General features: G+C 39.1%; 2 protein-coding genes across 2 annotated transcripts in view; one reads left to right on the forward strand and one right to left on the reverse strand.

Moving 5' to 3' along the window:
• The window catches only part of LOC141332874 (uncharacterized), a 34,741-nt gene that overhangs the window by 6,306 nt on the left and 4,792 nt on the right, over positions 1–23,643 (reverse strand). The window lies entirely within an intron of this gene.
• LOC141333871 (uncharacterized) lies at positions 22–3,298 on the forward strand. The gene is made up of 2 exons (XM_073839028.1): positions 22–159; positions 2,370–3,298. The coding sequence occupies exons 1-2, from the start codon at positions 75–77 to the stop codon at positions 3,263–3,265; spliced, it is 981 nt and encodes a 326-aa protein (XP_073695129.1). The 5' UTR covers positions 22–74; the 3' UTR covers positions 3,266–3,298.

Consider the following 23,643-nt stretch of genomic DNA (forward strand, 5'->3'; position numbering starts at 1 on the left):
TCTCATATTAAACAACGTGTTCAAACCCACAGGAAAACTCCTGGTGAAGCAACTGAGATCCATGTGACAAAAAGATGGCATTTATTAAAGAGGAGAGTGAAGACATGAAGATTGAAGAAGCATTCAGAGTGAAACATGAAGATACTGAGGAACAAACAGGTTAGTTTCCATTTTCAAAGGTGAGCTTGGAGTACGGTGTACATTTTAGGACAACGAAAAGGCGTCATGCCTCAGACTAAAAGGCGTCAGTCACAGAACAAAACGGCATTTTGCCTCAGACTGAAAGGCTTCAGGTTTTAGGAAAAACAACGTCAGGTGTCAGGTCTCGTACAATTAGACATCGGACAAAACGGACTCAGATTAAAAGGCATCAGACAAAAAAACATCAGGCGAAACGGACTCAGATTAAAGGCATCAAACAAAAAGACATCATACGAAACAGACTCAGATTAAAAATCATCAAGCGAAACTGACTCAGATTAAAAGGCATTAAACAAAAAAACATCAGACGAAACTGACTCAGATTAAAAGGCATTAAACAAAAAGACATCAGACGAAACTGACTCAGATTAAAAGGCATCAAACAAAAAGATATCAGACGAAATGGACTCAGATTAAAAGGCATCAGACAAAAAGACAAAAAACGAAACAGACTCAGATTAAAAGTCATCAAACGAAACAGACTCAGATTAAAAGGCATCAGACAAAAAGACATAAAACGAAACAGACTCAGATTAAAAGTCATCAAGCGAAACGGACTCAGATTAAAAGGCATCAAACAAAAATACATCAGACGAGGCGGACTCTGATTAAAAGGCATCAAACAAAAAGACATCAGACGAAACAGACTCATATTAAAAGGCATCAGACAAAAAGACAAAACGAAACAGACTCAGATTAAAAGTCATCAAGCGAAACGGACTCAGATTTAAAGGGAATAAACAAAAAGACATCAGACAAAACAGACTCAGATTAAAAGGCATCAGACAAAAAGACAAAAACGAAACACTCAGATTAAAAATCATCAAGCGAAACGGACTCAGATTAAAAGGCATCAAACAAAAAGACATCAGACGAAATGGACTCAGATTAAAAGGCATCAACAAAAAGACATCAGACGAAATGGACTCAGATTAAAAGGCATCAAGCGAAATGGACTCAGATTAAAAGACATCAGACGAAACAGACTCAGATTAAAAGGCATCAGACAAAAAGACATAAAACGAAACAGACTCAGATTAAAAGTCATCAAGCGAAACGGACTCAGATTTAAAGGGAATAAACAAAAAGACATCAGACAAAACAGACTCAGATTAAAAGGCATCAGACAAAAAGACAAAAACGAAACACTCAGATTAAAAGTCATCAAGCGAAACGGACTCAGATTAAAAGGCATCAAACAAAAAGACATCAGACGAAATGGACTCAGATTAAAAGGCATCAGACAAACAGACATCAGACGAAATGGACTCAGATTAAAAGGCATCAAGCAAAATGGACTCAGATTAAAAGGGAATAAACAAAAAAACATCAGACGAAACAGACTCAGATTAAAAGGCATCAGACAAAAAGACAAAAAACGAAACACTCAGATTAAAAGTCATCAAGCGAAACGGACTCAGATTAAAAGGCATCAAACAAAAAGACATCAGACGAAACTGACTCAGATTAAAATGAGGTGCTGATGCCTTTTATTCTGAGACTGTTTCGTCTGATGTCTTTTTGTTTGATGCCTTTTAATCTGAGTCCGTTTCGTCCGATGTCTAATTGTATGAGACCTGACACCTGACGTCGTTTTTCCTGAGACCTGAAGCTTTTCAGTCTGAGGCACAGTGCCGTTTTGTCCTGTGACTGATGCCTTTTAGTCTGAGGCATGACACCTTTTCGTTGTATGGCTGAGGTCTGAGGATGTCCTAAAATGTACACGTGATTGGTGATCTTTATTAAAATTCCGACATGTTGAGATATCATTTCCAAACAAATACTAATTAATAATAATAATAATAATAACGATACTGAAATGACCTAAATACAACAATAATTTAATGTAACATTAAACCCAATATCTACTTTGTAAGCTGAAAACTTCTATCTATTAATTGTGCAACAAATAATCTTAACAAAAACAGCATAAAGCGACCTGTAAAATGTGAAGGATCAATGTTACATTTTTTTGTCTGATTTATTGCTTTTTTCCCACTTCTTGTGCAATGCAGATGAAAGCTAACAATGTTCAGAACACCAGAAAATAAACGTTTTCCCTACTTTTCCAGATTCGTGAACAGAACATTAAATGCAAATAATTAAATATAGATTTTCTTGAATGCATTTAAACTGGAATTAACTTCTATTTGTCTTTTTTGCTTCAGAGCTGATGGTGCTGAAAAAGGAAACCCAAGAACTGAGTGAAATGGAAGAGAAAGATAAGAAACAATATGATCATGGAGAAAAATCGACTTCCTCACGAAAAGGAGTTCAGAGGACCAAATCTAACAGTAACTTAACCTGCCGTCAGTGTGGAAGGAGTTTCAAACAAAAACATAATCTTGAAGTCCACATGAGAGTTCACACTGGAGAGAAACCATTCACCTGCCAACAGTGTGGGAAAAGTTTTACTCAAAAACAAAACCTTAAAGTCCATAAAAGAATTCACACTGGAGAGAGTTCTTTCACCTGCCAACAGTGTGGAAGCAGTTTCACTCAAAAAATAAACCTTGAAGTCCACATGAGAATTCACACTGGAGAGAAGCCTTACACCTGCAAACTGTGTGGACAGAATTTTACACATAAAAACAACCTGAATTCCCACATGGTAAGTCACACTGGAGAGAAGCTGTTCACATGTGATCAGTGTGGAAAGAGTTTTACACGTAAAGTAACTCTTAATTACCACATGAAAATTCACTCAAGAGAGGACTGTTTTGCATGTCATCAATGTGAGAAAAACTTCTGTCATAAATTAAGCCTCAAGAATCACATGAGAATTCACACGGGAGAGAAGCCTTACTCATGTCCTCAGTGTGGAAGGAGTTTTACATATAAACCATCCCTTGATTCCCACATGAGAACTCACACTGGAGAAACCCCTTACACCTGCAAATATTGTGAAAAGAAGTTCTCACAAAAAGGAAACCTTCAGACTCACATACGGCTTCACACTGGAGAGAAGCCTTTCTCATGTCTTCAGTGTGAAAAATGTTTTACATATCAGAGAGACCTTAAACAACATTTGCAGACTCATTTTGGCAAAACATTGCAGTTCTAGGAACATTTTGGAAAGAGGTTTAGTATGAGGTTTGGAAAAAGGAATAATTTCAAAACACACTTGTGCGTTTAATCCAGATAAAGTCTATATATATATATATATATAGACTTTATCTGGATTAAACGCACAAGTGTTTATATATATATATATATATATATAAATTATTTATTTATTTATTTATTTGCATAATTTTCACAAATTTCTCATGGACCCCAAAATATTTTGTTGTATGAATATCTGAACATGCAGTATGTCAAAAGAACAGAGCATCTGCTTTTAAACAAATAAAAAAACATTTTATTCGAGCTTTATGGCTGTTATTAATCAACATGTGAATGTAGGTAAGATTTATTTAAAATAGAACAACATTTTGAACAAAAAGCTGAGATAATTGTATTTTTGTCAAAGAATATGTCTGGATAGGATTCAGAATGATGATAAAAACAGATGGAGTATATTTCTTACATCAATACTCTTAAAGCTTGCAGAAAGTCTTATACCACTTCTTGGGTTGACATTTTTTTCGATATGATATATGATTGCATTATTTCACATATGCACTGCTTATGTATGCTATTGCTTGTTTCTGCTTCTTTGCCTGTAATTGGATTTTAAGGAAGGAAAAAAACAACAGAAAGCCAGAAAATTCTGTCAGTTGTGGGGAAAAGGTAAGGGTATGTTTACAGTGTAGCTAAATGTGAGACAAATCTGATTGTCCACTTTTACTCGGATCCTTTACCACTTAATCATTCAATCTAATACTTCCCCTCAAGTCTTTTCATTTACTTTTGTCATTTGTAAACTCCTGTGGTCACAACTGATCATCTCCTGAATGATTCATAAAATGAATTCAATTTCGGGTAAACATGGATTCTTGAATTTCATAATTTCTCATGTATTTAATATGTTATTGTTTGACAAGTTATAATACAGGTATTTTTTTTTACTTTAGTGTTGATTTTCAGCAAATTGCATAAAAACCAATGGGATCCTCTTCCACTCATCTATAATGGAGCTGCTGGATGTTAGACACATGGTGCTTCTCCACCTTCCGCTTGAGGATGCCCCACAGCCGCTTAATAGGGTTCAGGTCTGGAGACATACTTGGCCACCCCATCACCTTCACCTTCAGCTTCCTCATCAAGGCAGTTGTTATCTTGGTGATGTGTTTGGGGTCGTTATTATATCGGAAAACTACCGTTCAACCTAGTTTCTGGAGGGAAGGCATCATGTTCTGCTTCAGAATGTACAGTACATAATGGAATCATTGTTTCCCTCAATGTACTGCAGCTCCCCAGTGTCAGCAGCACTCATGCAGCCCCAGACCATGATGCTACCATTACCATGCTTGACTGCAAGACACAATTTTCTTGGTACTCCTCCATAGGGCATCGCCATACATGCTGGACGCCATCTGAGCCATACTAGTTTATCTTAGTCTTATCAGACCACAGGACATGGTTCCAGTAATTCATACTTTTGGACAGGTTGTCTTCAGCAAACTGTTTGTGGGCTTTCTTGTGAGCCAGCTTCAGAAGAAGCAGTGTGAGGTGTATTGTCTGAGCACTTACAAGCTGACGTTCTACTTCTGCAACCTTTAAAGCAAGGCTGGCAGCACTCATGCATCTGTTTTTTTTTTAAGCCAGGTTCTGCACCTGACGCACAGAACGAGTGCTCAACTTCATTGATCGACCCTTGCAAGGCCTGTTCCAAATGGAACCCATCTTGGAAAACCTCTGTATGACCCTGACCACTGTAGTCTAACTCGCTTTCAGTTACTAAACCTCTAGTAGCCTTGGCCATCTTTGTGGAGAACAACAATTCTAATTCTAATTATCAAATCCTTCTCAAGTTCTTTGCCATGAGATGCCAAGTTGAACATCCAGTGGTCAGAATGACAGAATTGTACATAAAGCACCAAATTTTAACTGCTCTAATACAAGATACACAAGTTTGTATGGTCCTGTCAAGCAGACAAAAACATACATGATGAATAGGACATGTGGCTTTGCATGATTAAACAACATACTGCTGTTATCACTTAGTGTGTACTTGCTTTTGTTGTGAAGTGGTTCCCCTCTTCCTCGATTGAAGAAACATTTTTGAGACTTGGGTTTTGATACCAAAAGAATAGACTTTATTGCCGAAACAATCAAGCCGAGCCCCTAAAGGAAAGCATCCACAGAGAACAGGCTCTGCAGTCTGGTCCTAGAGAGAACTAACTTAGCTTTGTCGAGGCAGGGTTTTATACCTGCCTTTCTCACGCACACATGTCAAACTAAATTCTTGAGGGTCCTTAGATTTACCATTATTATTATAAACAGATGTTCTTCTCCACCATGGACCAGCTAGAGGCCCCTAACATAACAAGTTCTTCCTTACCCTGGCCTCTCTAGTGGACATGGCCTGGCTAGTGGGCCTCACCATATATTTTGTCTAATGTCAAAACAAACCATATAGCGTCATCATATGAGGTCCACCATATGTGACTTTTGCAATGTCTGCACATTCCATTCTCCTGCAGGCCCTTAGACACCCAGAAAGACACATGATTATAAGAGTGAAATAATTTGATGCATATATGGCTATAATCACATAGTTTATACTTGATTCTGATTAATAAAAATCTTCTTCATATTTCCCCCTTTGAGACGTTTCACGTCTCACTTTCCCCACAGTGCTGTTTCCTAATTAAGATTCTACTCAGGGACTAACCAAAGTACTCTGAAGGGGTATTTATCTGTCTGCTTCTCTCTATGAAACATTTACATCCCAATTTTACTACATCTAACCTTATGACATTTTATATTACCATGTGGTGAGCTATTGAAGATTTCATGTTGAATTCACAACTCTTCTGATCATGCACATTACCACAAGTCCACATACATTGCAACATAGCTAGTGCTGAGAGGGCAATTAATCTAATGTGTTCAGCTTTCTACCATAATTCCTTTAAACCAGTTTCATCCCCATACATTATCATCAGTATTCATTTCTCTTGCGGTCAATCTTTCTATTGTTTTAGTCATGTTATGGATGCCTAGGTCTATCATGTGTTTCTCTGCATCATTGTCTGGAATATATGTACAACATGTAGTCTCCACTATTGTACACATCCCCCGTAGATGCAGTGAGCTGGTCCAAGACGAGTTGGTTTCGCAGTGCTGTCTTAGTTCTTGCAGGTCTTCCTTGATGCCTCCATCATTACCTTCGTAGTGTTCATGAAACTTATCAGTTCATACCTTGTCACTTCGACTTATCAACTTAAAGGCTATTTTATAGTTAATGTTCTTTCGGAACAGGGTTGTCTCTTCCCAAGCTTGAATATTTGCTGTGATCTTGCAGTGAAATTACTTTCATGCCGATATCTCTTTTCGTCTTGATCAGATGATTTCTTGCCTTGTTGTGGTTAATCAGTCTCCACCACATGTTGCTGGCATAGGAGTGGGCAGGATCTGGGTTGTCCAGCTAGTGTTCATCTCCTGCCTTCACTTCTTGGACATCTCGGCCTTCTCGATCAGAGTAGCAATGAGCAAGATCGATCATATTTGTTGCTAATATCTGCAGACTCGGTTCTGTCTCTAGGGATTTCTTCATTTTCCTCATCTTCCTGTTTAATTCAATTTGTACCATTCTTGTCAGGTACTGCCATGTGACACCTGCTAACTCCTGCTAACTTCTCCTTGCTGTCATTCGTTGGCCTGTACTGACCTCAGATTACTCCCACACAGTGATGTCGCTGCGTGTTCAGCTCCCATACACCACTGTATGTTCATTTACCTTTGTCAGCCAGACGTCCACCTTGGCATGGGGCAGCTGGTCAATCACTTTACTGATATTTGTCGCCCTCGTCGTCTTCTTCCTCTCTCTTCAAGCAGCTTCTCGACATACAAAGCATGTTGTCTGATTTTCTCCAGTTTGACCAATAACATAAAAATCTTCAACCTTTTCAAAATCTTCAACCTTTTCTTCAACCTTTTCAACCTTCCCCCTTTGAGACTTATTAAGTCTCACCTTTGCATGTCTTTACTCAGAGTAGCTTCATAATTCGGTATCACTAGCTGGTGACTAAGGTAGGTCACATTGCTTCATTACTAATGACCAGATTATGGAATGGCACTTGGTAAAGCTGCAGGACCAAAAACCCTCCTCCCCACTCATTCACACTTGACTTTAGGGGAGAAGTAAAAAGATCCTGCCTTCCTAATATCAAAAGTTCTTTCATGACACAATTGTACATGTCTGCTTCATTCTTCAGTCTTTGTCTTTTCTTTTTGCGTTCTTTTTCGTTGTCTGTTTCAACTTTCATTCTCTTTCCATTTCCTCCTTTCCATTTGTTGGCCTACATCTTCACCAGGGTGACTCTTTACGAGCCGTTGCAATGGTCTTTCCCTCGTTGGCAAGAGAGGGTCGTTACTAGCACGCCCTTGATCCCTTGCTTCATGCTGTGTAGGGTTGTTAAAGCTGGTTGGCGCATTTTAAGGTGGGAGATTTGGACCTTGGTGTCACTCTGCAACCATGTTGCTGATGTAAGATTCTCCCTTCATTACTGCTCCCTCAGTGGTTCATATTTGTGGAGCCAACCCTTCCCTGGCCTTGATAGTGCTGTTACCTGTAAATGGAAACTTTCAGAATTTTTATTAGTGATATCAGACATGCTAATTTTTTCATCTGGCCGGTCGTCCTTCTTGGTCCGACCTGTGGAAATGTCATGTGGGTTAAGGGCTGTCCTGGCCCCTGGGCTCTCATATCCATTGCTATCAATATAATGAGCTGGGTTTTATTACATGAATTGCATTGTTACTAGTTTTAATTAGTTTCCAATTCATTCTCAACAATTTGCAAAATCAGTTTTCTATTTGTTTTATAAGCTCAGTTCTACTTTCATTGGATAATTTCTTAGACATATCATGCTCAGTAGCATAGGCCTTTCAACCAGGAAAACACTCAACCCACTTTATTCATGTTAACAGTCACAAAAGTTTTATTATTTTAACATAGAAACAGCTTTATCCTGATAGGCTGAAAAAAGGTTAGCTGTTGGGTGGACAGAGCAATCTCTCTTGCTTTGCCTTCCAATGCAATGCGCTGCGCAAGTGTGGCATTGTTTTTCCTTTTGCCACAACAATAACCTAGGTGTTGACCAGGAAACTTAACCACATTTTTCCTATGGTCATTATTTTACTGGGCATAACTTGCCCTGTGGGCCCACATTTCAAATTTGCATACAGCTGTTTTGACAAAATAATTGATTTGCCTCAGTGTCTCGTCAGACACTATCTTTCTCTCCATATCACACCATTGCACACCATCATTCATACTTTTTCTCTCCCTTTCACACACACACACCCTTTTTGGTTAACTTCATTTTTATTTTTATTTTTGTCCAACCTTAGCTGATTGTGAATGAACGATTTTAGCCTCAGCTTTTGAATAGACTAACGTAAGCTTTTTTTCAGTATCAGCCTCTATTAAGTGTAGTTTTGGTTGTATTTCCCATAGGTTCTAAACATCATTTTATGCAACTGGGTAACTTCTGTCCCCACATAGTTTATTTAGCGCTGCTATGTAAACCTCTTTTTTTTTCCTCATCAAAATCTAACAGATTATTTGGTTCAGAATAATTGTTCTAAGCATTGTGCAGTTGAGAGCCAACTGTAATTTCTCAAATGTCATTTATTTGTCTACTTTAAATTTTCATCATATACTTTTTGTTATTGCTCATGAGCATCTTAGAGAAGAGCATAGAAGCTTTCTGCGTAATCTAGGATCCATGGATATCAACATTTCTATCTCATTTCCCCCAGTGTTGACAGCATTTGTGATTTTTTCATGATTTTGGAACTTTATAGTTATTTTTTCCCTCATTCTATCCCCAAAATGTCCTTAAACAAAATGGAGTGACCAACTTTTTATTTTATCAGCCCTATTTTTCCTATTAGACATCTTGTCTGTCCCCCTTTTTTCCATAAAAGCTCAGCATTTGTATCGATAATTCACCTGTACATTTACCCTAGTTGGTTAATGAAATAACCCTCTCTACGCCAAATCCAGCTCCATTTTTATCCGATTGGTGAGTTAAGCACCCACTCTTTCTGTCAAAAGTTCTTTTCCTTTAAGACATAAGGCTGGACTGGTACCTAATGAAAAGCAGATCAAGAATGTTAGTTAAAACATAGAATTCAAAGAGCTGCTGTGAGACCAGTGAATAATCAATATTAAGTTATTAAAATTAATTATTAAATTTGAAGCAGTCTCTATAGTGATCATTAGATATGCAGCACCTGTGCACACGATGGGAAGTGATGAAAGTTCTTCTGTGTAGATCATCAGTCTGTTGGAGCTCTTTAGCTGTTGCACTGGGTCGTCAGTCTGTGATGGCAGTCAAAGGCTTGATGTTGGGTTGTATGTTCTCTGTTGTTTCTCTGTTTCTCTTCCGTCTGGCTTTTGCTTGATTCTGCCAGAGTTTTGCATTTCCCAGATGTTCTCTTCTTCCTCAGGAAAGGTCTCAAGTGAAGTCTCCCCTTTTCCTGTTTAAAGTCAGTCTTTCTCCATGCAGGAGTGTGTGTTCCCATTTAGGAGGGGGTTGAAAGTCCATCAGCCCCTCCCCCTTCTTCTCTCCGCAGCCTTGTCTTTGCTTCTTCATCACAGTGTTAGACAGCCTCCAGTTCTTTGCTTTCCTTTGTCAAGGCACTGTTCCCGAAGTCATCTGAAATGTTAACACTCAAGAGACTGCATTAATCAAATTGGATCTTAGTAAACTGTGACCTCAGTTGTGTCTGAGCAATCAGCTGTAACAAAATTTCACTTTTCAGCCAGATCTTTCAATGGTCGTTTTCATCTGGTAAAAAACAGCAGTTCCCTTATTCTATTTTAGTAAAGCAAGTTCTTCATTGCGAAAATAGCAAGCAGTTTCTTCTTTGCAAAATGCAGAAAATAGCTATGTTTATTATCTAAGTATACTACAATAAACAAAATGATCCTTCTTCTTTCTACAAGAGCATGGCATGCATATTGTGAAACAAAGATTTCCATCCTATTTTTTCTTTTACATTCACCTAGATTGTTCAGAATAATCTAGTAATGGTGAATTAATTTTTCCCTATTAGCATATATTTATTCACCAAGTTCCCTTTACTATTTTAAAATGTCTATGGCCTTTAAATCATCATTTCTATTAACTTGGTCACCCAATCTTGTTCTTATTCCACATTGCATTACACAAGTTGTCTTTTAGTTAATTCAACCCCAAATATCTGAAACTCTGTAATGGATTAATTTCCATACTGTCTTCCAGGGATAACAAGATACAAATTTTAGACGTCATTAGATATAAAATATTATGTTCTTAAGCACGTGCAATCTTATTTATTCATCTATCAAGATAAATCATTAACTAATACTTCTTATTTTAATGCATCTCTTACTATAGTACTTTGCAAAGTCTATTTCTTTTATAATTTTTAATCAACATTTTCTTTATTTATTATTATCTATTAGTCCCTATTATTCAGGGCTCTCTCTCCAATCTGACCACACTCAAGTGTTTGTCCGGGAGGGGCACGCACATCTGGTCCCCCCTTTTCTGGAGTTTTTTCTCCTCACTCACACAGACACAGACACAGACACTGACACATACATTTACACAGACTACTCTACACTCTTCTTGAGTGACCTGTCAGTTCTACTCGCTCTTTCACTGAAAAGTTTCCTTAAAAACAGTAAAAAAGCAGTACTCTGAAGGATTTTTGCCTATCAGTACCTCTGTAACCTCCTAACTCCTCTACAGAGCGGTATCCATAGGACTTTACTTTATCTGCTTCACGTTTATTGCTATCCTCAAGGCCCACTTAACAATAAACACAGATCATATTCAGCTCTTACACAAAACAAATCAAATACACTTAAACAACTTAACATTCCCTGATACACTTCCTCAACACAGGGAAACAATCTGGCAAGTTTGCGCTCTGTCTCATTGATTCACTTCCTCTACACAATGAAGGCAACCCTTGCAGAAATAAAGCCTACCTCTTGTAGGTCTTTTGCCTAGGACTTCTCTTTTAACACTTTAAACATCTAACATAAACTTTACACTTATAAAAATATTAAAATCTGTATTCCCTATTCTTCTCAAAACCAAAACAACAGAAAACACAGATCAATGCATGCATTTTAGTTCTTCTGGACTCAAAACCCCTTTTTATTATTTTTAAATTTGGAAGAGCAAATATCTGAGTGTTCTTACCATCCTGGGCAGACCTGGCTGAACAACACAAACTAATTATGCAAGCAAAAACTGCTTACCTTTTTTTAGTGGCCACTGTTTATGTTGCTCAGTCCAGACAGCCCAAAATGGTCTTTCACCCGTGCTCCTTTCCATCCTGTTCGTGACGCCAATGTGAAGTGGTTCCCCTCTTCCTCGATTGAAGAAACATTTTTGAGACTTGGGTTTTGATACCAAAAGAATAGACTTTATTGCCGAAACAATCAAGCCGAGCCCCTAAAGGAAAGCATCCACAGAGAACAGGCTCTGCAGTCTGGTCCTAGAGAGAACTAACTTAGCTTTGTCGAGGCAGGGTTTTATACCTGCCTTTCTCACGCACACATGTCAAACTAAATTCTTGAGGGTCCTTAGATTTACCATTATTATTATAAACAGATGTTCTTCTCCACCATGGACCAGCTAGAGGCCCCTAACATAACAAGTTCTTCCTTACCCTGGCCTCTCTAGTGGACATGGCCTGGCTAGTGGGCCTCACCATATATTTTGTCTAATGTCAAAACAAACCATATAGCGTCATCATATGAGGTCCACCATATGTGACTTTTGCAATGTCTGCACATTCCATTCTCCTGCAGGCCCTTAGACACCCAGAAAGACACATGATTATAAGAGTGAAATAATTTGATGCATATATGGCTATAATCACATAGTTTATACTTGATTCTGATTAATAAAAATCTTCTTCAGTTGCCAGCCATTTTGACAATAATGGCTGTATGTTGAGTTGTTTTCAGAGGACAGTAATCTATACTGCTATACAAGCTGCTGGGATATACTCTAAAATATATCCAAGTTTTATTTCTATAGTATTCATTTCCAACACCTGTACAATCAGCACTGGTGCCCCCCAGAAATGTGTTCTCTCCCCACTACTCTTCTTCCTCTACATGAATGACTGCACTGTGAAAGACCCCTGTTGATTTATACAGGTGAAGCTGGAGGGTTTCTGAAGCATGCTGCAAACTGCTACAGGAAGCACTAGTCATATATTTGAATGTTAAGCAGCGAGCTTATTGGCTACCAATACAGGAGAGAACCAATCAGCTGTGCAATGTGATTATATCATTAAGTCAGATAGAGTTAGACCTATTGGACTGCCCCATCTAGAGTTTCATGTCAGAACTTTGTATTTGTCCCGCTTCATCCCAACCACTTGTTCCTCGAGGCTCCTGTTAGTTCAGTGGTCTTGTGGACATATGGGTATTACTAAAACAAACACTTACTCTGATGGAGGAACCGTTCACCGATGATGTTCACTTTACCTTCCGATCACTGAATTTCAACATATTTAGGAGGTTTTTACTTTTAAGTGCATTTTGGTGTGTTCAGTAATATCTGACTGGATCTTTATAGTAGCTGTATGCTGTCAGGTCAAGACAGCTGGTATAGTGGTCAGAATTCTCAAGGCAAGTGAGAATTCAAAAATTCAAAGTTTAAAAATCCAAAAATTAAAGTTCTGTAATTAATCGCTCACCCTCATGTTGTTCCAAACCTGTAAGACCTTCGCTCATATTCATAACACAATTTAAGACATTTTTGATGGAATCCAGAAAGATTACCCGAGTTTTACAGTCTCTGCACTGGCTGCTATTACTACTTATAAGGCTCTTATGGATTAGCAATTGCACATTATCATTATTTTGCTTGGGTTCAACAAATCATTTTTGCTTGGTTGGAACAGCAGCTAATTTTGTCTCCATTTGCTTCTCCTTTTCTGCCACTGGATTGGCATCCCGAGGAAACTAGGAATCGCACAGCTTCAGTCTGGTTCCAACAAAGATCTGAGATGATCGAACACCTGAGAAGAGACAATGCCAACCCCTCAGAGGAACTCAGTTGATGTCAATCCTGAAACAACATACAGAACTACCAAATTTTGCTACAAGTTTGATTGCAACACACAATCCGTGCTGTAAATAGTGTTCACCGTCTGTTTGATTACATGTCATTAACTGATTTTACTGTACATTTTTGGCATAAGGACATCAACTTGACAGTCACCACTGATAAGCTACTACTAAATATATTGTAAAAACGTACATTTTCTGTAAAGCTGCCTTTCAGTGATCTGTATCGTAAAAAGCATTATACAAATAAACTTGATCTGAACTGATTAACGTGTTCAGGTGGGTTTGATTAGAGTTAGAGCTAAACTCTGTAGGAAAGTGGATCTCGTAAATCAGAATTTTGGATCCCTGTTCTAGTTACTGAAAGAATTTAAATATAAGTCACAGCCACTTTTCAACAGGATTTTCATAATCTATTCCGCAACTACTACGAGAAATTCTAATTCCTGGACAACAAATTTTCAAGCGTCTGTCCTTTTATTTAAAATTTTAACTTACATTGTGGCATTTCACAGCAAAACGGAAGTTTGTCTAATAGTTTGATTCTGAGGTATTTAAGTGAAACAATGTGTAAACAATGCCTCTATACATTCAAAATTAATTTTGCACAGATGCATATTTTCTGGTGCCATTTCAAACTGCCAAGCCATTTAAAAGCCTTCCCACACAAAGAACAAAAATAGGGTCGTGCATATACATGACTTTTCATGTGCATCTTTAAGTGTGATGGCAAAAGAAAGTTCTTATTACACAGATCGCAACTAAATTGTCTTCCTCCAGAGCGAATGTGCAGGTGAATTTTAAAATTGCTCAAATTCAACTTGTTGTCACTCTCAGAACTCTGCAATTTCTTTTCAGAATGAGTTTGCATATGTCGTTTCAGGTCCTTTTGATATGTGAAACTCTTTTTACACTGACGACACGTGAAAGGCTTCTCCCCAGTGTGAACCCTTATGTGAGTCTGAAGGTTTCCTTTAACTGTGAAACACTTCCCACACTGAGGGCAGGTAAAAGGTCTCTCTCCAGTGTGAGTTCTATTGTGAACCTCGAGGCTTGTTTTGCTGGAGCAATTCTTTCCACAGTGGTGGCACATGTAAGGCTTCTCTCCTGCGTGAGTTATTACGTGATTCTTAAGTTGATTTTTATCTGTGAAACTCATTCCACACTGACGACATTTAAAACAGTTTTCTCTTGTGTGAATCTTCATGTGGTAATTAAGGCTTATTTTACATCTGAAACACTTTCCACACTGGCCACATACGAATGGCCTCTCTCCGGTGTGAATTCTCATGTGAGTTGTAAGACCCTCTTTTCGTGAAAAGCTCTTTCCACAGACTGTGCATTTGAAAGGGTTTTTTCCAGGGTGAGTTCTCATGTGGGCATTAAGGGTTCCTCTATGTGTAAACTTCTTTCCACACTGCTGGCATGTATAAGGCTTCTCTCCAGTGTGAATTCTCATGTGGACTTTAAGGCTTCCTTTTTGAGTAAATGTTTTTCCGCACTGTTGGCAGCTGAAAGGTTTCTCTCCAGTGTGAAGTCTCATGTGCGCTTCAAGGTTTCTATGTTGATTGAAACTCCTTCCACACTGTTGGCAGCTGAAATGACTTCTAGTTTCTGGGTTTTGAGCTCTTTTTTGTGACAAAGTCTTTTCAGTCTGTGAGCAACTAAAATACTTTTCTTCTGTTGTGACATCATGATGTTTCCCATCTTTCTCTTCCTTTCCATTCAGTTCTGGACCCTCCTCTTTCAGTGAAATCAGACCTTAGACAGAAAAAGGCAAATGCAAATTCAACCCAGCGAAATCTCACGAAGCAGACAACATTTAAAGCATTAAAACAGACAATAAGCAGACTGTTTTAGTATTGTTCACTAATTCCTTTTCAGGTCAATTAAAAAAAGTCATTACACCCAGAAGGGCAGGTTAATTATAGACTGATCTTAAAGGTTGTATCAGCGATTTCTAGCCTAAAACATAAGTGTCAATTTCAGCTCACCTTTCTTCACGATCCGCTCGCTGCCTGCCCCATAAATTGTCTGTGAAAAAACCGCGTCTCTCTGGTCAGCCTAGGGTCCGAGATATGCCAAAAAAACAATCGGCACTACCAACCTTTCCACACAAAAACAAACAGTGTTCCAACCAATCAGCGTCAGGGGTTTGGTGTTGTGGACTTTCGCTCCGCCTCCCTCACGTCCCAGCACCAGTAGGAAAGTCCACAACACCAAACCCCTGACGCTGATTGGTTGGAACAGTGTTTGGTTATCTGTGGTGTGTTGATAGCGCCGATTGTTTTTTTGGCATATCTCGGACCCTAGGCTGACCAGAGAGACGCGGTTTTTTCACAGACAATTTATGGGGCAGGCAGCGAGCGGATCGTGAAGAAAGGTAAGCTGAAATCGACACTTTATGTTTTAGGCTAGAAATCGCTGATACAACCTTTAAACCTACCTCTTGTGTCTAAAATATTAGAAAAAGTTCAAGTCTGACAGAATTTAAGCCTCATTGTAGCACAGAAACTGTGATTTTTTTAAGTTACAAATGACAATCTAATGCTCTTACATCTTTCAACAATATAAACCACAACATTCTCTTTGATAGATTTAGAATTACATTTTGACATTTGTAGACAAGCAAATCATCACTGGTTATGTCATACTCTGGGGTTCCCGTAGGCATTTATGTTTAGATTGAATGAAATATATAGATCAGGGGTGCCCAATCCTGTTCCTGGAGATCTACTAACCTGGAAAGTTCAACTCCAACCCTGATTAAACACACCTGAACCAGCTAATCAATCTCTTAGGTAGCATTTGATAATTACAGACAGCTGTGTTAGAGAAGGGCTGGAACTAAAGTCTGCAGGTAGGTAGATCTCCAGGAACAGGATTGGGCACCCCGATATAGACTGTACTGCATGTTAGCTTGCTTATTGTGCCCAAGAGCAGAATTTATTTAAAGCCAAAACACACTGCATGATTTTCGGCTTTGGCCAGACGAAAGATTGGCAGAGACAGCTGTAGTTTCAACCATGCAAGTTTGCGACGCTGTTTGCGTCATTGTTTGCAAATGTCTATTTGAACTACGGTTTTGGGAAACACAGAATCGTTTAACTATGTTGGTAATGATGGAACTTGCTTTTGGGAAACACACCCCTAGCCGCTTGTTAAAGTTTTTCACATTGTGTGAAAGTGACAGTAAGTTCGCAATTGCAACATTTGCAAAGGCTGGGACACACCAAGCCGACTTCAAAGAACTAGCAGCGACAAAAGTCGATGGTGTTGTCGACTGGGCCAAAAAGCTGAACTTTAACACACCGCTCAGACTACAGCCGACTTCAAACTAACGGGTGTTCAGCGGCTGCAAGAGAAGAATTGAGCGTCTTTATCAGCAGCTATCAATATTATATATTCATCATTCCAAAGAAGAAATGGAAATAGTATAAATGAAATATACGCAGATATACTAAACATAAAGAAACTAGTGCTTGCTTACAATTTTTAATATCAGTTATGTTGATCACTCTTCATTTTAAGCAGCTCATGTTGTTATGAGAATATTCACATACTGGAAAACATCACGTAACATTAGAACAGCATTCTGTCTGGCGCCTTCATTTACTAGCCTTTGGCTTTAATTCTCTCTCACTGACTTGTTCGCTAAACTGAACATCCAATCCAATCGGCGGTGATGCCGATTCAACATATTGAATCGGGCAAACTTCCGCCAACATGAGCCTGACGAGAGCTGACGTGTGGAACACACCAAACAAACACTTGGTGTGTCCATGGTTGAAGGCCAATGTAAACTGTGGGGGGACCACCACGAAAACACTCGGCACAACAAACCTAATCAGACACTTCAAAAACATCACATAGCCGTGCAGGCAGAGCCGGATTAAATAAATGGACTACTCTAGGCAGGCTGCATTTGTTGGGCCCCCCTCCGTCGATGTTATTTATGAATTGAAATCTGAAACTCACCAAAGTTACTAATAAAAGTTAATTCACATTTTACATAGCCTAGTCTTTGGTTAAAAATTGGTTGTTGTATGCCAAAATAAGTCATGTGTTGTATATAAAACAGTCTATCAGACTATTTTTTTATATTCATTATTTATACATTACACGGCTCTATTAAATGCTATTAAATTATCCTCATCTTATCCATTGGGAGTGTCATTGTTAAGGCAGTAGTACCAGTAAATAACCAATAGGTGTCAGTAAACTATGTAAACAGAGCAAATAAGTTTATTAAGCAAAACGATATTGGGCTCACACGGAGCCCCTTACGTCACCTGTAGAAGAAAAATAATTAATCCGTGGGGACGGTTTTGCAATTCGTTCCCTCAGTTTAAACTGTACTCACGAGTTCTTAAACTGTTCCCTCGGTTTAATAAATAAATATAAATCGTGCCCATGGATTATCAAACCGTACCCACGAATTTCCAATCCGTGAGCTCAGATTTTGTAAACCGTACCCACGGATTTTGAATCTTTACCGACAAATTTATAATCTGTGCGAACGCTTTAGCAATCCGTTCCCACGGGTTTGTAAACTGTCCTCACGGATTTGTGATGCATTGTATTGCATTTATTAAACTTTATTTCTCATAGTAGGCTATGAGACCATGGAACACTGACAAAACAGAGTTTTAGCTTTATTTTATTTATATTAATCACCAATAGAGTAGCTGCTAAAACACCACACCTGTGTTCTATCCTATTGGTTATTATTGTAAAATAAACGCTAAAAAGAAGACTGTTTTGTAAGTGCAGATCATGGTACCAAAATAAAATAATAAGTGAAGAGCGCTGTTCAAACGGCTTTGCTTTATTTAATTTTTTTAAAATATAAAATTGCCTGAATTAAAAAAAAAAAAAAAAAAAAAACACGAGTTTTGGAGAGAAGGTAAAAAGCAATACAAAACAAATAATGTACTGGTTATGTTGTCATTCCTTTGCTCTCAAACTAAATGCAATGTAATAATAGGCCTTATTTAATAATAACATTAAATGTGCAGTATGCATCTAATGCTATACGCGTTCCAGGCAGGTTTTTGAGCTCGTAAAACACGACTTAAAATCACGACTCACGACTTTGTAGCGTTCCAGGCAAGTCACGCCAAACTGCCTGGGCACATTTATGAATTATTATTATTTTTATATTATTATTAATTTGATTGCAACGTTATATTGTCCTATGCTCTATTTTTCCACCGTGTACCACTTGCATAAACACCGCACGCATTAGGGCTGATATTGTATGTTACGTCAGAACTCGTAACTGGGAGTCCATCGATCTAGTACGAGTTCACGAGTGGGAAGTCACGGGTTTGACTGCCGTTCCAGTGCACTTTCACGGGTAGAAGGTTGGAAAAACACAGGTTACGGGTTGCCTGGAACGCGGCATAACTGGTGAAAAGCTTATCACAAATCGCTCTGTATGGCTCTGACTGGCTGGCGCCGCTCTATACAGTCATGGGCTGGCGTTAATATGACAATGTAACAGTCTATGGTTAAGATAAACATCGTCACTATTTTTAGTTAATTAATAAATATTGAAATAGATTGTAGATAGGACATTTGTACATTTAAAAAAAAAAAAAAATGTGTCCCTCTGTCTGGGCCCCATCCCGCCAATCGGGCCCTAGGCACGTGCCTAGTTTGCCTTTGCGTTAATCCGGCTCTGCGTGCAGGTGCAGTTTGAAGAAGCCAAAAAAAAAAAAAAAAAAAGGGAATGCGGCTAAAGCTAGCCAGAGTTTAGAGCCAAACACAAGTCAGCAGCACCCTGCTATCTTTCCTTGGTATGAACAGTGAAAAGACCAAAGCAATTATGTGGAAAATACTAGAATTTATAGCCCTGGATGACCAGCCATTCTCCATAGTTGAGGACAGAGGCTTTAGAAATCTGAGAAATTAGCCCAAAATATGCAATTCCGCGAAGGCGGTACTTTTCCGACATTGCGCTGAGGTTTTATAATCTCGTGTCATGTCACACTAATCAGTTAGCAGCCATATTTTTCAAAAACAATCATTGGTTGACACCAATGGCTCATTTCCACCAAGTGGTACGGTTCAATACAGTACAATATGATACGCAATTGTGTCCCTTCCCATTGTCAAAAGTTGTGAATGGTACCAAAATAGAAAACCGTACAGCCCCACATTTTTGATACCCTTCTGTTGGGGTACCTAGCACAGCAAAAGGTACCAAAAGGGAGGAGCTAAACTCACTGCAGAATGTTGATTGGTTGACTAGATCTATAACTTGTGTGTGCTACAAGGGGATAATGCATCTCCTTCACTCATTCTGCCATGCCGTTTTTGTGTGTTTAGCTTATTTACATCAGAGTTTACATCAGAGTGCACAAACAGACAATAGCCATTTCTCAAAATGCGTTCTTGTGGACTTGTGAATCATCATCAGCTATTGCCCAAAATCCATTTTCTGTTATTGTGTTATGAAATGTTGTTTTAAAGGGGCCATCCGATGCTCCTTTTCCACAAGTTAATATGATGCTTTAGGGTCCTAATGAAAAGTTTGTAATATAATTTGATTAAAAACTCTCTATGGTAGTGTAAAAAAACACTCATTTTACCTGGTAAAAAATGCCTCTGTTCTCAGCAAGCGATATCAGTACCTGGCCCTTTAAATTTTATGAACGTCTGCTCACCCCGCCCTTCAGTTTTGTCATTACATGGCACACGGGGTGTTGCCTAGATCAGGGATTCTCAACCGGTGGGCCGCGGCCCACTAGTGGGCCTCAGTGATCCTCCAGGTGGGCCGCGAGATGGCTTAAAATTAATTTAAATATTGTTCTAAAATGAGCAAAGCACGCCTCTTTCGTGTTCTGTGATGGATTGCTTTGGACTCGGCGCAGCAAGCCTCATCGTACTGTTAAATACAGACTGAACGGCGGCTCAAAACTACTAACTTATGCACGCAAGCGTCATTAGATACCTGCAAGGGACCAGAATATGTGAGCGGAGTCGAGCGGCAACATTTTCCCCTCCGTGCATTTAATAGCCTAATCACTCCTCCTCTCCGGGTTCATTATTTACTGCTCCCGCTCCACTCCTCGCTCACTGATATCAGAAACACCGCTCCGCGTCAAAAAAAATTCAGTATGTTTGAAATATAACAGTCATGTTCATAACATATATTAAAACACAAAAAAATGATAAAATAAAATATCAAGAGAGTTTGGAACACTACTGTGCAAACTATGTTCCTACCACATGCCAAACTAATAACACTGTCAGCATTAAAAGAGTATAATTTCTGCTTTTTGCAGTGCAAAGTTTGTAATGAAAATAATACGTTTTCATCGTAGTTATTTCTGCTCATTCGAAATCAGATACCATTACATTTGTTTCAATGCATTGCTTGTGAATAAGTGTTGTTCACCTAAAAATATTCAGTATCTAGAAGGAACAAACTAATTCCTTTTGAACTATAATAATTTACCGCTCATGTCTATTGCCGTCATCATAACCTTCACATTCTTTCTGATTTGCGTGATCTATCTCTATCAAGCTAGGTAAATATGTTTAACATGTGAATTCTTGCTTAATATGCAGTAATATTACGGACAGTTGGCGTGAATTGTTCTCATGATGGAGCGGTCGTGGAGCGCGTAAAAACCACGACGCTCCGACTTTTCAAAAATCCGCTCCTCCCTCCATTCAGAATCACACCGCTTTACTCCGCGCTCCGCTCCGCTCACATACTCTTCAAGGGACGGATTTTTTTTGTCCCGCGCCCGCCGTCTCCCGCAGAAATCAATGTATGTTATTTCGTCCCGCTCCGCCGCGACATTCGTGTTTTGTCCCCCACTCACGCCAGCAAAAGCCCGCATAAAAGTAACCGAAACAGGTCTCTACTTCACATCTTGGCTGCATGGAACAAACCCTTGCGCTAATTTGAAGGTAAAGACGATCAGAGTAATGGTAACGGACTTGCGCGTAATGTATGACACATCGGAGTCTAGGCACGCTATTCCGCTATTAGTCCGCTATTGATTCACAAACTATTCATGCTTTCGGGGCTCTGATCCTTATATTTTTGCGTGAAATTTCAAAATATTTGCATAGTTGTCAAAATGAATGTCTTGTGAGTGTTTTATAATGAATGCTCACCCATAGAGGTGGATCTTGTAAGGCTCAGTGGTGTTTATGCACATATAAGCACCAGCATCAACAGATTCAGAATGGATTTGCTGTATTTTTCATTTGTATATTTTATAATGGATACAAACAGTAGATATTCTGTCAATCCAGTTCAAATGGACAGGTTTAGTGAGTGGAATCTTGGCATCTCCCTGTTGTTCTGTTTGGCAGGTTCACTTACTTATAATAAAAAGTACTCTGAAGTTGTAAAGAATGTCTGAATTAAAGAATTCAGGAGCTTTAAACCTGTATATGTATATTTATGTTAAAAAGTTAGAACTGAATAGAGGGTTTTCTTTTAAATTCAGCTTTAATTTAAAGTTTGTTTGTTTGAGTTTTTTTATAACATGCAGTAGAAGAATAAGGCAAAACAAATGTTTTGGTTATTAAAAAAAGGTTTAAAAAAATGAAATGAGCAAATGTCAGGCATAGGAGGGCCTTGCAAAATTGACCCGAGAAGGAGGTGGGCCCCGGCGCAAAAAAGGTTGAGAACCCCTGGCCTAGATAACAGTTGGGGTTATAGTTGTATAGTTTCGGGAAAAATGGCACTTGGGGGGCTTTGAAGACACTGTACAACCCCATCCATTTAAAATTTAATTAAAAAACCAGAGTTGGAACCGAAACAAGATGACACCCGCAAAGAAGTTCGGCAATTACGGCTTATACTGGACGTGTCTGAATGGTTAGTAAACTTAATGTCACTTTGATTTATCTTTATATGTAACGTTACTGGCAGGGTAGAGTACTGAGAGAGATACGAACGCGATGTGTTTACTGTGTTTACTGTGGTAAATAGACGAACACGGTGTGTTTACTGTGTTTACTGTGGTAAAGAGCTGAACGCGGTGTGTTTACTGTGTTTACTGTGGTAAAGAACTGAACGCGGTATGTTTACTATGGTAAAGAGACGGACGCGGTGTGTTTACTGTGGTAAAGAGCTGAACACGGTGTGTTTACTGTGTTTACTGTGGTAAAGAGCTGAACGCGGTATGTTTACTATGGTAAAGAGACGGACGCGGTGTGTTTACTGTGGTAAAGAGCTGAACGCGGTGTGTTTACTGTGGTAAAGAGACGGACGCGGTGTGTTTACTGTGTTTACTGTGGTAAAGAGCTGAACACGGTGTGTTTACTGTGGTAAAGAGACAGACGCGATGTGTTTACTGTGGTAAATAGACGAACACGGTGTGTTTACTGTGTTTACTGTGGTAAAGAGCTGAACGCGGTGTGTTTACTATGGTAAAGAGACGGACGCGGTGTGTTTACTGTGGTAAATAGACGAACACGGTGTGTTTACTGTGTTTACTGTGGTAAAGAGCTGAACGCGGTATGTTTACTATGGTAAAGAGACGGACGCGGTGTGTTTACTGTGTTTACTGTGGTGAAGAGCTGAACGCGGTGTGTTTACTGTGGTAAAGAGCTGAACACGGTGTGTTTACTGTGGTAAAGAGACGGACGCGATGTGTTTAATGTGGTAAATAGACGAACACGGTGTGTTTACTGTGGTGAAGAGCTGAACGCGGTGTGTTTACTGTGGTAAAGAGACGGACGCGTTGTGTTTACTAGGGTAAATAGACGAACACGGTGTGTTTACTGTGTTTACTGTGGTGAAGAGCTGAACACGGTGTGTTTACTGTGGTAAAGAGACGGACGCGATGTGTTTACTAGGGTAAATAGACGAACACGGTGTGTTTACTGTGTTTACTGTGGTGAAGAGCTGAACACGGTGTGTTTACTGTGGTAAAGAGACGGACGCGATGTGTTTACTAGGGTAAATAGACGAACACGGTGTGTTTACTGTGTTTACTGTGGTAAAGAGACGGACGCGGTGTGTTTACTGTGGTAAAGAGCTGAACGCGGTGTGTTTACTAAGGTAAAGAGACGAACGCGGTGTGTTTACTGTGGTAAAGAGCTGAACGCAGTGTGTTTACTGTGGTAAAGAGCTGAACGCGGTGTGTTTACTATGGTAAAGAGACGAACGCGGTGTGTTTACTGTGGTAAATAGACGAACACGGTGTCTTTACTGTGTTTACTGTGGTAAAGAGCTGAACGCGGTGTGTTTACTATGGTAAAGAGCT

The sequence above is a fragment of the Garra rufa genome, chromosome 4 (assembly GCF_049309525.1).
Source record: "Garra rufa chromosome 4, GarRuf1.0, whole genome shotgun sequence".
Lineage (NCBI taxonomy): Eukaryota > Metazoa > Chordata > Actinopteri > Cypriniformes > Cyprinidae > Garra > Garra rufa.